An 18,526-nucleotide genomic window follows, 5' to 3' on the forward strand; every position below is an offset into this window, starting at 1 on the left:
AGAAAAAAATAATAAACTATCAGTGATGTCGAGAAAACCCACTTGTAGAGAAATATATATGCAAAAACGGCTCGTTTGGGTTGAGAAAATATTTTACATAGAAGAGCAACAACGTTTCGACCTTCTTCGGTCATCGTCAGGTTCACAAAGAAAGAGGTAACTGACCGGAAGCTGACCACATGTTTGGAAGTGAACTTGACGATGACCGAAGAAGGTCGAAACGTTGTTGCTCTTCTATGTAAAATATTTTCTCAACCCAAACGAGCCGTTTGTGCATATATAATAATAAACTATGCTAAAATGATACAGTTAAATCTACGGGAGCATGACAAGGAAAGATGTTCGTTTGACGTATTATGGGATACGCTTTGAAATGATCTCTTGCAGTTTTGAGGATAAGTGTCTATCAGACAGATAACTGTATAGTACTAGAGTTTGCGGATTGTATAATAGTCTTAATTGTTTCAACACTTTGATAAGATTGCGCCTATAGCTATAACTTTTTGACAAAATATTCAAAGTTTTAGATAAATATTGAACTGTTTTAAACAAGAAAGGCTTAATTCTATAACATATAATACGTTTTTCTTTTGCCTATAAAATACAAAAAGTCACACGTCACGAAGACTAGTTAAAATGTCTTAAAACTACTGACAAACTCAACTAACTTACCTATTTGTGTACTGCTCTATTTCTGTAGCTTTGTCTCTCTCTAATCTAGCCTGTAGGTAATATATTATCGTTGGTTTACTGCGTAAAATATTCTACAAATATCTCAATAAACAAAGTATTAGACCCTTAAAGGCACTTTCAACTAATGTTGTATTTCAATTAAATATTCGTTTCATTTTCACAGTCTATTCACTATTAGCAACTGACTAGGCTATATTGTATGAGAAATAATCAAACTTGAAATGAGTTGAAACAATCACTAAAATAAACATTAAAGACACAGCTGTTTTATACTAACCTCAGAAAATTTTTTCCATGGATACGTACGAAAACGACAGGGAAAATACAATAATAACAAGAGTCAACGGTCAGGAACGACGTCAGAAATAACTTTAAAGAAACGGTCAACAGTTATTTCTCATTCTTTGTCTCCACAAGTCAGAAGACTCATGGGCTGGTGTCTTTATATAATGAACTTTCAGTTTTCCTTTACTGACAACTTTTGGTAGTTATTATTTCCTACGTGTTTCAAACAATTGTTGTTTTTGTTTCTTTGTTAATTTCCTTCACTATATGTAACCACTTGTTTATCCAATACCTTCGGTTCTTCCAGCTTGTTGTCAGAGGAAGTTAATGTTTCAAAACCAATCGATCTGATGATCAAGTATCTTCTGCCTGCAGTTGTTTATCTGCGACTATAATGGATTCAAGTTCCATCACCAACTGAACAGCTTCCTTCAAAAATGTACCCCTACTTTACTTCAACTCAATTCTCATGTCCTCGTCTGTTATGAAATTTATATATTGGTCATGTGCCATTGAATCTATCATTTCACGTGGAGCACCCGAAATAGTTTCGCAAGCCTATCCAAATCTTCCACTAGTTCAGCTAAGGTCTCTTCTTTCCTCTATATCTTGTTCCAAAACTCTGCTCTGGATAATTACTTCTTTTGTGTCACTCCAAACCTGTTTAACAGCATAGCTACCACTGTTTGATAGTTGTTAAGGCTTTCTGCTTAAAGATTACTTAAAGTCGTTAAAGCTAGTACTTTTAAATAAGCACCAAGATGAATAGCTTGTTGTTCATTATTCCACCTGTTCACTTTGGAAATTATTTCGAACTGAACATAATATATCTCCCATGCTACCTTTTCATCATAGTCCATTAGTATCTCAACTGGGTAATGTTGTTAAATTGGTCAACTAAATTCTGGATCTGGATTAGGTAACAACATGACTAGAATAGTCCAGAAAGGTTCTGCACTGACAGGTGACGCAGCAGTAGTGGTAATAGGTGTAAAACAAATAGGTTTTCCTATTCCATAGTCTGTAGTAAATGGTGATTTAGATTGGAATTCTTGGGCAGATGCAGAAAAAGATGTAGTTAGTTTACTTTTTTACGTTTATCAATATGTTTTATTCTGTCATTGATATTACTTTCTGTTCATTTCTCAATTATCACTTTTTGTAGTTCTTGTAGTCTACCATTACAGCTTTTCTGTACTTTTTCAATCTAGTAATCACTTTTTACATCTCCAATAGCTTTATTAATCTCATCTTCAATCAGATTTGTTTTTTCATATTTCTTTAAATATTTTGGTATCTTCTTGTTAACTCCTCTCTTAAATTCACGGCTCATTCTTCTAATTTTTTTATCTTTATTCTTGGTCTTCATATAATTTTGGCTTCTTTTTTCTTCTTCTTGATCTTTTTGTTTTGTGCCTCTTCTTGATCTTCTTTTAACTATTTCAAAACTTCAAATAAAGTTTATATTTCGTTTTATGATCGTATTGTTGTCACCTTGAAATTGAAATTTAGTGAAAGTTCTATTTTTTTCACCAAACTAATCCCACTTCTGACATAAATGATGCAGCGTGTTCTGTTGTTGGATGGGTTATTTTGGATAATTTGTGGTAAAAATAATTCCACGTCAAATTCACGTAACGGTAACGAATTAGTTTATTTTTTCAATAAACATTTGCTACGTTCACTTTTAAGCCAAATTTAATAAATAAACTTTTCAACATAAACTCCACAACTAAATGAAGGCAAAAACAACAATGTAGGTAAATAAAACGCTTCAATACGAACACCTAATTTAATTAGCTCTGAAAGATAACAAAAATTTAAATTCCGTAACTCACTAAGAAATGTAAAAGGATAACTTTTAGTATTTACAATGAATATCTTTAATTGCACTAAACTGACTAATTATAAGGTACCATTTTTGCTGCATATTACACGAATCTTCTCTATGCATGATGTCAATGGAATGACAAGTTCTCTATAGTAAAAAATTAGCTTATAACACTAAAAATGCACCTTGCAACATGTGTTTAGGACAAAATCTGAATACACTTGAAGTTCAAAACGTATAGCACACAAATAAGCTTTGATATAAATGTACTCGACGAAATCAAGATCGCAAGCTGAACAGTTTGATCTTATTATTAGGCTTACAGTCAACTTATCCAACCTCAGGAGAAAAGATCATATTTACCATTAATTCTTTCATGCGTATTTCTTCATCTTTAACTCTATCTTCTGATCTGAGTTCTAATTCCTTGATCTGTTCTTCCAAAGAATGTATTCTGCACATTTGTTGAAAATTAACAGGTATTATGTATTTGCGTTTATTACTCAACGAATTCTTTATAAAGACAGCCCCATTTAAATCACTTCAATAACATAAATTTAAATCATAATGAAAGTAAACTTCCTGTGTAAATGTATTTTCCACAGTTACTCGAATTGTATCTGAAAATAATACCACTACTATTTTTTTCTGTAATAATCTACAAACTGATCTAATACAGTGTTTAAACTGAAAAAAAAAAATTACGATGTTAATTTAAGCCTTAAGATGACACACGTTATTTTTAAAACTAAAAGTAGTGGTTAGAGGTTACCTAATATTAAAACACATAATCGAATTAAATACTTTAATAGATTAATATTTTAAATGGATACATTTCTAAAATATTTAATTCTACGCTTACTCTATGGATTTCACATATGACGATTACGTTTGTCAAATCAAAATACGTTTCAACGAACATTGAAGTACGCTACACAGCGTTACACTCAAAAACTAACGTCGTTCAGACGACCTGCGTCGGTTGCTATAGCAACTAGAACAGTGTCAATACGCTTATGGCGCCGTTATGTGGTTTGTTACAAAAAGAAGAATCCTAGTTGGGTAAGATTTTTTGTTTTCGTATTCAGAGCGAGGGCTCAAATTATAATGCATGTGTATTGCATTTTGCATCGTGCCGTGCTATCCTTCTAAACTCTGTGCGTTTGCTGATCACAGTAGAAATCATATCCTATATTACTGGTACTCAATTAATAAAATGCATTTTACATAGTGCGTTAAAAAGTTAATATTATTGGACAGAGCACAACTCATTGTGTATCTTTGTGCTTAACTGCAAACAAGTAAACAAGACAAATAGGGACAGCAATAACAGGAACTTGCTATGGCCGAAGCTGCCCCATAAGATGCCTTAGCCTCCCCAGTAGGCCCAATACCCAATGAACAATGCTTATTGTTAAAGCTTCTTCACCTCGATACTACAGCATGTATGCCCACAAGAGTTAGAGTGCAGCCCTTCAATACTTTGTATATCTCACCTAAGCTATAATATTTTATTTAATTTTCTGAAAGAGTGCGTGTTTATATTAACTTATATAAATAAAACGGTACAGGCGAGTTATATTTACTACCATGTAGCATGTACAACTAGTGTTCATGTAAACACATACTTTTCAACTAATGTTCACTTCTTAAAATATTATACGATCGATAGGTAAAGACGAAAATAATTAATTTTATCACGTTTTGAACATGTTGGAATGTTCCTGCACAACTTTTTATCAGCAGTTAATAAAAGTAACTATAATATTGATAATATTTCGTTGAATAATTTCAATACGAAAAGATTATACATATAGCATGTATAATGATACCTTTTTTACTGAAAAACTAATATTTAGGGTGTTTATAAAAATTCTGAAGATATCGTAATCGAAATTGTGATGCGCTTATCTTCACACAGTTTAAGCCAAACTTTTAAAACGTCTTTTATCGAACTATCACCATCTGAAACTAATGTTTTACTAGATTATTTAAACGATTAAGAAATTTTAAAAATTGAATATGAGTTCAGCGTTTCAGAGATACAGAAAATTTAGAAGTAGAAAACTTAAATAATAAAGAAATAAAAATTACGTTCATCGGTGAAAAAAGTGCAGATGTCATATAAAATAATAAAGTTTAAAGAAGATAACGAAATTTTGCGTCATATTTACATATATACTGTATATTTGTAATTAGCCAAATTTTATTCGTAAAATATACACAGCTCTTAAATATTTCGGTTAAAATAAACTATTGTTTAAAATGCAATTCCAAAACAAGAAAGCCGAAATCATGAGCAGATTCTTCAGTATAATAAAATTGAATTCATTTGGTAATCGTGTGAATTATGAGTAAAATTTAAAAGTATGTTTTCGTGTACCAACTAATATTTTTTAGTCAATTGTGTATTTTAACCATTACATTTCTAGCTTATTTTTATTGCATTTACTAATGATCTGATCCACACATTGCATAATATTGAACAATTTTATGTTTCTCGTTGTTAAAACTCTCATTTTGAAAGAACTAATAAACAACGTTAAATAAAATCGCAGATTTGCTGTGTAGGAGACAAGAAACCCCACCAGTGATTAGTGAAATTAACTAGTTTTTTTGGTTTTTTTTATATGATTCGTATGTTGCTAGAGGTCCTATAACCAACAACGTATTAGCCCACAATTAAAGCATATGTTGTTTGGAAAATTTGTTTCAAAACAGATGAGGTTGGTATATGTTAAGGACTAGTACCAAAACTAGATGTAATATTTTTTCTGCGGTTGTTGTCAAAGTTACAAGTTTGGTTACTGTACATTTTTAACTAATCGCAACATTCTCATAAATTAAAAAACTTATCAGTGAAAACAAGTGTAATGTTAAGTCTCATAGTTGCTCATCATTTTCTACAGTGAGTTCAACAGGTTTAACTTCGAAACAAATCATTAACAATTTAAAGCTTAACACTTACCTTGACAACAGTGTGGAATTTTCTTGCTTTACTTTAGAATAACGATCATCGTTACTTGTTTGATTTTCTGTGAGATCCGTTACTTGCTGTTGAAGTACTTGTACCTGAAAGATATAAAAATTATCTCCTTCCTTCTCTAACATAAAATAAGATTTTGAAACAATTCGAAATAAGCTTCAAACATTTTTGTGTTAAAGTGCATCCATTTTATTTCACACAGTCGTAGAAAAAAAGGACAGAATAGATTGATATTTTGTAAAATAATTCTTAGTTCAAAAGTTTACAGGATATTTTTGTCCTCGAGAGTAGAAGTTTCAAATGTTTTTAATTTATAACATAAAAATAATTCATGAGATTTTTATGTAAAGATATGGTGCTCTATACGCTTTTAGTTATGCATAATATAAACCGAGACTAAGTAAGACTTTGATAACGAATAATATATATCAACTAATCTATAAAAAGTGGTAAAATCATTACAGATTTAACCATACACTAGTCTATCTATCTATCTAGCTGTCATTTTTACTTTATCATTGAGATCTTGGACATCGTCCTCCAAAGACGTGTCATCAAAATCACAACTAGTTGAGCTCCGTCTACTATGATTAGATGAATGATCATGGCCGTTGGGAGTGGCACTACGAAATAACTGACTGGAAAAAAGAAACAAATACTAATATCAACTTACAGTAATTAACAGATAATCAGAGGATACCTATATACAATGTGGTAATAATTCATTTCAATTAATTACCTAAACTAACTGAAATAACTACCAACAAAAAACTATTAAATATTAATAATATACTGGGTAGGCCAATAATTCAGGGATATTTTTTTCATTCGAATGTAAATGTATAAAATAAGACATACTTTTAAATTACCACAATTACCTTTGCTCAGACAAAATGTTTAAATAATAAATGTTGTAATGCCTGTTAATTGAATCAAAAGAAATTGAAATAATATAAATGATTACTACATTGGTTTTGCATTAAACGTGTAACTGTTGGCTATCATTTATGTCTTTGTAGAACCACAACTTTCAGCCGCGAATAATTGACTAACTATAATATTACAAAGGAAATGACGATTAACTATTAATTTTTATGAAGTCACAATATTTTTTGAATGATAAATAAAACTTAATTACATGACTAAAACATTAACCACAAATGTAATGTACAGTACAATAACTTATTGTGAACAAACTTTCCCATGTTAAAATGCATATGCATTCTCGTAAATTAAATTATTCATCATAATAAAACATTTTAAAATGCTTCGTCGGTTAAAAAACTAAACGCTGGTGATATAACAGAAAATACTTTAATTCAGAAACGATTTAAGTTTAAAATTGGATCGATATTTTAATTTTTATGCACTTGGCTTTAAGCTAGGTTATCTCACACTATGTCTACACTTTAGGCTTATTTACTAATTTCTTTAAATCATACCAACATTCACTACACTAATAAAGTTTCACAGCTCCTGTCACACCCTGTCACTAAAATCGTAATGCGTACCATAATTGAAATACAAAGACTACGATTCATTTACATATACCAAAAGAAGCTCCAATTTGTAGACTATGTCCATCTGCGAAACGCTAAAATAGGTTCAGAATAATTCGTGATGACGAGAAACCTACTTGAAATAAAAATGTATTCTCAAGACGGTTGGTACGGATATTAGCAATTTAATTAAAATAAAGTACAGAACACCGTTTCGACCTTCTTAGGTCATCTTCAGGTTAACAGAGACAGAATTTGCCAACTTGTTCTGTACTTTATTGTAATTAAAGTGCTAATACCTATACCAGTCGTCTTGAGAATACAGGTACGGAAAACACACATTGGCACAGCCATCCAGAATATATCAACCTAATAACTCGAGCGATAAAAGGTTTATTTAAAAGTATGCGACATGATAATTAACTGAAAATAAATCCAATATACAATACAAAACACTTCAGGTCTTGATGTTGTGGTTTTGACATCGTTGTTAATTCTATAATGCTCATCCTTTATACTTAAAATTATTTATGGTTTCATAAATCGCATCCAGATTTTTACCATTTATACAGCTTGATACTTATTAAACTTAAATCTTATTTATTATTGCGAAATTAAAGGAGTAGTATACACGGTTTCTTTTCTTGGACTAGGTTAATGCTTCAATTTTTTCCAAGTTGTACTTATGTAGTGAAGAAATAAACTAAGTCAAAATAAAAGTTTTAGTTTGATGTATGCGACATGATAATAAACTGAAAAAAAATGAATCCAAATTATAAATACAACAGAAAAAACTTCAGTTCACGATGTTGCGATAAATATACCGAGAGACTGGACAAATACTGAAAGTCCTCAATTAACTTTACACCTCTTGGAAATATATTAACCACACAAACAACAGATGTATCTTCGTTACAGTATACTTCAGATTTCACAAAAATATGTTCGATAATTTGAAATCACAACAGTATAAAATTAGAGCCTTTAAACTCAAGAGAATAAATCTGTCGAATTTATCCATATTTATGGAAAAGTTCAAAATAGTTTCTCACACATAAACTATAAAAATGTTTATCCGTACTTACATGAACTTTTTGTTTTGCTAAATATAAAGTAAAATGTTTAAAAACCTTGATAAAGTAGTTTATACTTGAACAATTAAACTTACGGAAACAAAAACGGAATACAAAACGATATAACAAATTAAAGCACAAAAGACGTTGACTATTGATATTCTCATATCTTTTATAGGAAGAAGCTTGGTGATTAAAATGTATTCTGTCTTTCTCCTTAGATAATCAATGTAATAACTAATACATGTGAAGTTACGGTAAAACTCTCATTCTTAGATACATGTTGTTTAACTCCTAAGTTGTCTTACAACGCTAGAAACCGGATTTTGAAACCTGTGATGGACAAAGCATGAATAGCCATTGTGTAACTTTGAGTTCAGCTACAAACAAAGAAACCTAAGTTGTTCTGTTAGAGTCCTCCCGGCATGTACAATCTCTTAAAAATTTACTTTAGAGCAAATATAAAAGTTTTATGATTGTTACATTATTTAAAAAGCGTAATTAAAGACCATAATTATTTTTGAAATTACAATGAAACTTGAAACGTGTAAAACTTTAAGTTAATATCTAATTTATAAATATATATATGTTGCTTACCTTGCTAATGCGTTAGACGAAACACGCTTGCTCGAACTAAAAATACACATATAAAAAGTAATTCAATTAAAACAATTTATTTTTTAAATACATTAAAGTATCTAAAAGAAGACATTGATACACATAACACATAACTATGTGAGCAGACAGCATGATCTCACAACACGAATGAGTACAAAAGGCTTCACATATCAAAGCACAATCGACTTCATGAACTTGAGCTTAAAACGAACAGTGCAGTCTGTGTACCATAGCATGGTAACATATTACAACACTTGATACACAAACACTAGAAAGTAAGAACGTTAACCTGGATATCATCTTTAAAAAAAAAAAAAAAAAACTATTTACTTAAAACATATACGTACAAACAAATGTTTGATAAGCGTGTCCCTTAAGCGACTCATTATGATCTTCAAAGATCTTTAATATAAATTTTCATTAATTTTATGGTGTAGCTCGCACCCCACCCCCATCTTGGTACAGTTACAAGTACATGTAAAACGTAACATGTGTACACGTAGAAATATATTAAAAGTAACCTTATAAAAATCAAAAGAATCATTATAGCAAGACTGAGTCTGAGAAGAGGAGCACAACCATCATAAAAAAGTCAGATTATATGTTCATTAAACACAGTTTACATGTGAGTTTTGGCTAGTTCTAGAACTGCGGTTAGTGATCAATGCACATATATATAAACAAATTGCACTGACTAGGTTTGTTAAACGCCTCAAGATTTGGATAAGATGACTAAAAGGATAGGTAACTACTTTTACCTGAACAAAACATCCATAGAAAGAGGTTATTGGACGATTTACAATAAAAAGGCAAATCATTTTGAAGAAGACTGTTATCAATGTTTGGAGGAAAACCGAAAACGTTAGTCGGTTTATGGAAGACTATACAAAAGAAGTGGCCGTTATCCGAAGAAATATCAAAAAGTTGTTCTTAACCAGACATGGCATGTGAAAAGTGAAGTTTAGTAATAGTATGATAATGTCACTACAACAGGAACTCACACAAGAATCTTTGATATGTAAAAGTATTAGAATGGTAATATCACTACAACTGGAACTGACAGAAATATACTTGATATGTAATAGTACTAGAATGATAATGTCACTACATCAGAAACTGACACAATATCTAAGACCCTCCAGCATGCACCACAAATTCAAAAAACACGAGTCTGGAAGGATGGCCTACTTTACATGCTTCAAACTCAAACACATGCAACACGAGCATCGCTAAGGTAATACTTAATTCTCTTTAACTGGTGAAGAACTTACTACAACTGTTTGTTTGTTCTTTAATATAATTTGTTGATGGCACTCTTATCAAGAATACTTTTGTCGGTAGAAGAGAATGTATTATACTATAAAGTACAATAAAGATTAATTATTAAAATACACTATTATCTTCAAGGGGCACGTATTGAAATGGACCAGGATATACTGTTCTTTTCCAGAAAGACACCTTGAACCGGATCAGAACACACTTCAAGGGGAACGTCTTGAACTAATCCAAAATACATTGTTCTCCTCCAAGGACACGTCTTTAACTAAACCAGTATACTATGTTCTCCTTCAGGGGCACATACTGAAGTCGACTATTATACACTCTTCTTTTCTAGGGGCACATCTGGAACTGAACCATAATGCACCATTCTCTTCTACGTACACATCTTGAACCACACCATGAAATAAAAACCCAATAACCCGAACGCTTTCAAAAGCGGCCGGATTATAAAGTTTTTATTTCATCTCTATTATTCTTGAACCTACGTATTTTTGTTACCATCGTGATTGAACTAGACCAAAATACACCATTCTCTTCCAGGAACACATTTTGAAATAGATCATTACATATTATTCTTTTTCAATCACACATTTAGACCAGAATACACTATTCTTATCAAGAGTCACGTCTTGAACTAAACAATAGTACACTCTTTTGCTCAAGGAGCACATACTGAACAAGGCCAGTATACACTGCTTTTTCAAGTGGTACGTCTTGAACTAAACCAGAAAACACTGTTAGTTTCAAGGAGTAGGCACTGAGCTAAGCCATGATTTAATTAACATTTTTCATAGCATGCATGTTATACAATGATATTTGTGGAAAGATAAAGTATTTCACACGTTGCTGACGTCAAAATTGGGCATTCTACTTTACTCAGTATCACAAGCAGTATTTGAAAAAAAAGTTTTACTCGTAGCTAGACATCACAAACGAGCATAAAAAAGAGAAGCTATTACAAAGTAAACATAAGTTTCTTGTCACATTACTAAATGGAAAAATGAAATCTGATCATAATACATCAAGCTACACGCAGTTTCATTACTTTTTATTTAAGATAAGGTGTAACCTAAGAATGATTTAAAATTTCACATTACGATAGGTGTGCAAAAAAACTTTATACTCATAATAAATCAGTATTCCAAATACTTCACGTCTTCAGAAAAAACACAGTATTTTAGAGCAAGTATTCCTCAGTTAAGGAAACAATGTTGTGGTTCTCTTCAAAAAATCGAATATTCAGTTAAACCTGTAGCCGAGCCTATTGATTGGATGACATGAAAACTGTTAGCCTCTTTGTACAATTATCAGTTAGAATTTTGTATCCATTCTGCTATTGTATTTAGAATAGTACGTTTCTTAGTAAGTATAAAACACGATATAAAGAAAAGAAAATATTTTGGAAAAATATGATGAAAACTGACCAATTATCTTTAATCTCTTCGCTCCAAAGTCTTTTACTTCCTTTCCACATGGTCTTGAGAATAAAATCTCTACGTAACTACGAACGTAATGTTTCTTATAATCTAGAGGGCGCTCTTACAGGAGCTTTAATACGTACTGAAGAAAATAGGATTTTTGCAATACCACGTAAATAAAATTTGTAAATAACTTTTTCTTAACATTCTTAAACACTTAAGTTGGTAAATATAAACAAAAGAAATAATCAAATATCGATATTTCAATAATACAATATGCATCCACTAAATGTTAATTTTTTATAACCTAGAAGAATCATACCATATATATTATTTTCATGCATATTTTTGAACAGGTTAAAAATATTAATCTCCCAGACAGAATATAAAAATAAAACGTTTTATTTCAAACAGAATTTTACTGATAAAACAATCACTAGCCACCTCGTTTATGTGTATAGTTTCAAAAAAATCATATTTCGTTCATTTCAAAACAAGATACGGTTTCTGTTCAGTTTGTGTGTTCAAGTGTATTATTGGAACTTTTGAAAAAAATTGTATACATTTTACTGGTGTAATATATTCGTCCAAAAATCCATAAGCACTATTACTGTTACTTACTAGTAGAGTTTCCTTATTAATTCCATCGCTTTTTTTTAGATTTTAGGTATCTGATTTTTTAGGTTGATGGACAGATATGTATATGGAAGTCCTTTATTTTCTTATCAGGTTCCTTCATACATTTTGAATATTAATATATTAATTACTGATTTATTTTGAATGGTTATATTTAACATCATTATTAACACTACGTGCTTCATTATTTCTAAACCAATAATCCAGTTTTACTGAAAAGATACTGCTCCATTTTTCAAACATTTTTGTTTTTTTATCTCGCGATAATAATAAGCGACACTGTCTTTTGAAAAAGTTCAAAACAAATAGCACTAATTTTCAAAATTGCTCTTTCATGGCTTACCCTCAAAATGGCGATTTGCGCAACTTAATTGAAATTTACAACGTGTCAATTGGACAAACCAGAAATTCTGGGTGTATTTTTAACTGAATAGAAAAGGGGATAAGATTATTATAAAATTATAATAATACGTAAACTTTTTATTGACGTAGTCAATCGTCGAAACCACTCCTACATCCATTCTACGTTTTTTTAAAGCCATATTACAAATAAATCCTGAATAAGCAGCCTCAGGATAAAACAAGCATAAAAACCGCAACGCACGACTCCCCCAAAAAAAAAATTAAGCGACGTAAAAAAATAAAACAAAGTCCAATTCCTCTTATTATAAGCGAGCTTGGCAACGATGCTATTAATGTACTATTGTTACTACTCATAATCGTAGCTCTGAATGCTGAGACAGAAGCCGAAATGTACCCTCAATATATAAATTAACCATTGTTCATCACCTAATGACAAAATAGAAATTCTATTAAAGTTATTTATTACTTTTTTGACTGTGTCATTTCTTAACAACAAAAATCCGAAGGTCGCAGGTTCGAATCTCCATCACACCAAACATGCTCGCCCTTTTAGCGGTGGGTGCGCTATAATGTGACGGCCAATCCCACTATTCGTTGATAAAAGAATAGTCCAAAAGTTGACGGTGGGTGGTGATGATTAGCTGCCTTCCCTCTAGTCTTACACTGCTAAATTAGGGATGGCTAGCGCAGATAGACCTCTTGTAGCTTTGCGCGAAATTCAAAGCAAAACGAACAAAAAAAATTGATGTATTTATTAGTAATTAATCTCACAAGAATAAAATCGATTCTGCAACTAATGTGACTGCACCTCTTGCATAGGCCCGGCATGGCCAAGCGTGTTAAGGCGTGCGACTCGTAATCTGAGGGTCGCGGGTTCGCATCCCTGTCGCGCCAAACATGCCCGCCCTTTTAGCCGTGGGGGCGTTATAATGTGACAGTCAATCCCACTATTCGTTGGTAAAAGAGTAGCCCAAGAGTTGGCGGTGGGTGGTGATGACTAACTGCCTTCCCTTTAGTCTTACACTGCTAAATTAGGGACGGTTAGCCCTCGAGTAGCTTTGTGCGAAATTCAAAAACAAACAATCAAACAAAACCTCTTACATAACCTAAATTTAAATGCAAAAGTTGATAAAGATTCGCAGATGCTAACAAGATAACCTTGCACGCGCTTATAAAAACAAGCATTAGTTATGTGCTTTACAAGTTGTGGAATGTAGTAACTGTTTCAACGACTTACACGTTTTACAGCAGTAATCTTCCCGTGACGGCGCAGACTTTCGCAGTTATTAGTGACATAGTTACACCTCTTCAAACATATATTTCTTCAAAATTCTATTGAAATATTTATTATGATAGTTTTACTAGTTGACTTGATTGTTGTCATCATTCATTGGAGAGTTATGAATACTTTATCATATTGTATTCAATATCAAATATTCAACCTTCTTTTAACAACAGCGTCCACTGCTTGTTAATTCCTATATTTTCAGGTAGCGACTTTCGTATACGTACCAAATGTCAGAAACTATTTAACGGTCTAATGAGTTATACATAATAAAAAGTAAAAGTTCTCAATACTTTGAATTTTAATTTTTTAAATAAATATTGTGTACCTTCCAAGTGTTAAACATTTTGTTAACTTAATTTTGATGAAAATGAAAAGAAACAAATAACTAATATGCTTCGAAAGTTCTCTGGTAAGCTGTAAATCTAATCTTTACTTACAATAAATTTTCCGAACACATATTCCAAATCTTACATAATATTTTATGTTCTTCTTGTTCAAGTTAGTTAATCCTTTAATTAATAGCCTATTATTTTAATATTTATTGCTGACAACATTCACTACTTTATAGAAAGTATTTATTATTCTGGGAACAATTAGAAAAGAATAGGCCATACATTTGTTATTCTTTTATCTGTAACTAACTACAACGTTACTGGAACCTGTTATGTGATTTCAAGTATAATCCTTATTATATGATTATTTTAGCTTAAACTTTAGGTTTCGTATAAATATTACTAATCTTGTTTCCATTTCTAAATAGCTCTCTTATTGAGTGGACCATATACGGGACAAAAATTTCTACATCTAAAACAATTCTTTTGACGTGAAACAATTCAAATAGCTGCCGTTATAGTTTGACTGTGTGGGTATTTGGGTATTGATGTTGTTAAATACCCAGGAGGGTCAGGTACATTTGACCTCTTCCTGCCGTTATAGTGCATTCTTTGTTTAATTTTTGAATTTCGCGCAAAGCTAAACGAGGACTTTCTGCGCTAGCCGCCTATACTTTAGCAGTCCAAGTCTAGAAGGAAGGTACGTAGTAATAACCATCCACCGCCAATTCTTGGGCTACTCTTTTACCAACGCATACTGGGATTGACCATTACATCTAACGCTCACACGGCTAAAAGGGCGAGCATGTTTGGTAGGAAGGGGATTTGAAATCACGACCCTCAGATTAAGAATCGAACAACCTCACTACCTTGTCATGCCGGGCTTATAGTGCACTGTTTCCTCAGTGAAAAGAGTCGATATACATATTCAGAAATTCAGAAGAAATTCTAAATTTCTTTAAAGGATAGATTTAAAGCGATAAGCTATGTTTTTTTTTTTTCAATTTGTACATAGGGAAGACTTCATGCTCTAATTCCAGAAACAATGTGGGTGATTTGAAGAAACACCGAGAATTTCATCTGTAAAACAACAATGCGATAAATCATTGCAAATCAAATAAAATGCTATACACAAAAAAGTATAGGAGGCGTAGAATGACTGGCACACGTGATTATTAGTGGAATAAAAACATTATGAATAAAGAGAAAAAATAAAATGTCAAGACAATAAAAGTTCGGTGCATTGGCCTCGTGCATACATGTTAGTAGGAATAAACATTGTGTGTACCGAGCAAAGAAGCTCTAAAAGTAATACAATCAAAATAACGCTTATATCTATTTAGCTGTAGATAAAACGTTAGCGAATTAGTAGTTTCCTTTTGCGCATTTGAGGAGCGTTGTCCACCTATAACAACTAACATCACAAAAACGCAAGTTCTTCTACCAAAACACTGTAGCGATATACATTCTAACTTATATTCTAACACTGTATACAGCCTTCCAACTCAGAATGAAATGTATGTTTGTGTAACACTTAAAGCAGATAAAGATTCAAACACAGACTTGTGAAAGGGAGTTAATCAACTCTACAGAAAAAAAAATCGTAAACATGATAATATAGAACGTTCAGGAAAGTGCAGTAAAATGAAACCTTATACGACAAAAATAATATAATTATAATTAATACAAACCCAGATGCTCTGCGTAAACTGGTGCGAAGCCATGTGCTTCGCTGCTGAAAACCAGAACTCGGAGATGGTTGTATCCTTCCGCTGCCAATACTACCCGAACTACTTGTACTACGAAAACTATCTGAACTAGAAGATGTAAAATTATTAATTAGGTTTTTCTCTTTCACATATCAGTTGTCTCTTAAGAAATACATATTCATGTATACAATATTTTGAAACTAATAGCATTCTGTGCCCTTAGTAAATAACCAGATTTATATATCTATATCAAATTAATAAAACGACCTCTAGTTTCAGTTTCAATTTACGAATATATTTAAACGAATATAAAAAGGGTGCAAAATTTACAAACAATATTATATTTATGAGACTAATGATAATAATACCAGTTCTCTTAATCTTAACAAAGAGAATGGATATTGTATATTATATGTTTATTCCACAGTTCTACGTTTGTTCGCAGTTTAAAATGAAGATTATTTAGAGCATAATTTTCGGTAAATTTAGATCAAAGGAAGCTACCTACATAATTTAGAAGTTTAAAAAAATGAAAAAATTATATACTTAATTTTGTATGAAGGACTAATAAGAAGTACTTAATGTCATAAAACAAGTTACAGTAAAACAAACGCTTATAATGAGTAAGATACAATGACACACGGCCCGGCATCGCCAAGTGGTTAAGACACTCGACTCGTAATCCGCGTGTCGCCGGTTCGAATCCCCGTTGCATCAAACATGCTTGCCCCTTTCAACCGTGGGGGCGTTATAACGTGCGGGCAATCCCACTATTCGTTGGTCAAAGAGCAGCCCAAGAGTTGGCGGTGAGTGGTGATGACTAGCTGCCTTCCCTCTAGTCTTACACTGTTAAACTAGGGACGGCTAGTGCAAATAGCCCTCGTGCAGCTTTGCGCGAAATTCAAACCAAACCAATGATACGTTAATTAGGTACCCTCACTATTAACAATAGTGAAAAAACAACAGGCTTTAAAATTGATCATTTTTGTTTACTATAAATGTCATGCATAGATAAAACAAAGATTGAACACAGATTTGTTTTATACATTAAATGAAATGTTCTTATTGCGGTTGGAAACTGGTTTACTTAATAGGTTTGGATAAAACGGTTCCACAATATTTGGCAATATGGTCTCCATGTAACTTATAAAGGCTGTAATTTAATATAAATGCTGCATTTAGTAAATACATAATTTAAGTGCTCTCTACAAATTTCAAGAGAATTTGCGCTGTACGCAAGTGGTGTATTATGTGTGATAATGGTGCAAACAGAAAAATGTGGTTATACTTTTGGGTGAAATAAGAAAGTCCTGCGTGGGGGCGAAGGGTTGTCTTACCCTAAGTCTAAGGAGAGAAACGTGGCAGAAAAGAAAATAAGAATAAAAATGAGAAAGACAATAACACAAGTAAGTAAAATAAATAAATAGAGACGTACAAAACAAATAAAATAAATTATAAGAAAGGATAAAGAAACAGGAAGGTTTAAAAGCAAGTGTTGAGCAATAATGGAAAGGAATTAATTGGAAAACTACTAACAGCTTAATTATTAATTCAGTTGGTTTACATGGTTTCAATAATGGACTTAGGTTGGCTTTGTTGTTATTGTTAGTGTTTTTCCAAAATATTGTTTGTGTGATTTTCTTTATTTTTTTTTTTTATCCTTGTAATTATTACCTAGATTCGGGTAATGTGCGGCACGTAACCGCACTACTAACTCGTTTTTCTTCTGTAATCAATCAAGGACAACAAATACATGCAAAAGCACAATACCCCACAACTATCACAATTTGTGTAACATTCTAACCATGAAACAAATTAGCCATTATAGATTCATCTAAATTAGTCGATATCTTTTCTGTGGGAACAAAACTCGAACTGAAAAAGAAACTGATAAATCTCTGTACAGAAAACAAAGTAATATAATACGTCATTTTACATATGAAAACCTTGGCTTTCTATTGGTTATAAATAATACAGTATTCAACTAAGAGAGTACTATTAACAAATCATGAAAGAAACGAGGTGACATATCGGTGTGGCAAGAGGAGTTTGATTTTTTATTTGATGGCTTTGTAACCAAACAAAATTGAAGTCTGGGAAAATATATGCTCTATCTCAACAATGACGATGATATAGTGAGTAATGTACGTTAAATTTCGTACTTATTGGAGGTGTGGCAAATAAATTAGAGAATACAGTATGCCTAGAGTAAAAAATGTCACATTTTTCAAACTAGGAAATTTCAGAACTTTTTATATTGCCTGATAAATTTAAGAGCTTAAAACATATATAATATATATTAAAACATGGATTATTAGCTATGATTTTCTGTATATAACAATTAATATAACATAAACAAAAATCAGTTTAATTAAATTTTGGATGAAACTCACGACGGTAAATTTTTAAAACATTTTACTTTTCTTAACTTTTATTATTTGAATAATACACTTATTCACTGTATATTCTACTGCTACTCTATACGTACCCTTTTTATAATGAAAATAAATGTTG

At 31.6% G+C, this 18,526-nt stretch overlaps 1 protein-coding gene across 10 annotated transcripts in view; it reads right to left on the reverse strand.

The window, feature by feature from the left end:
- LOC143222638 (rab11 family-interacting protein 4A-like) overlaps positions 1-18,526 on the reverse strand; it is a 41,297-nt gene that overhangs the window by 4,213 nt on the left and 18,558 nt on the right. For all 10 annotated transcript variants that reach the window (XM_076449392.1, XM_076449389.1, XM_076449387.1 and 7 more), the window contains 6 exons: positions 15,995-16,120; positions 8,965-9,000; positions 6,307-6,433; positions 5,778-5,881; positions 3,173-3,263; positions 673-722 (listed from right to left, as the gene is read on the reverse strand). In XM_076449392.1, the coding sequence (XP_076305507.1) occupies positions 673-722; positions 3,173-3,263; positions 5,778-5,881; positions 6,307-6,433; positions 8,965-9,000; positions 15,995-16,120 (534 nt within the window). The remainder of the gene's footprint in view (positions 1-672; positions 723-3,172; positions 3,264-5,777; positions 5,882-6,306; positions 6,434-8,964; positions 9,001-15,994; positions 16,121-18,526) is intronic.

The sequence above is a fragment of the Tachypleus tridentatus genome, chromosome 8 (genome assembly GCF_004210375.1).
Source record: "Tachypleus tridentatus isolate NWPU-2018 chromosome 8, ASM421037v1, whole genome shotgun sequence".
NCBI lineage: Eukaryota > Metazoa > Arthropoda > Merostomata > Xiphosura > Limulidae > Tachypleus > Tachypleus tridentatus.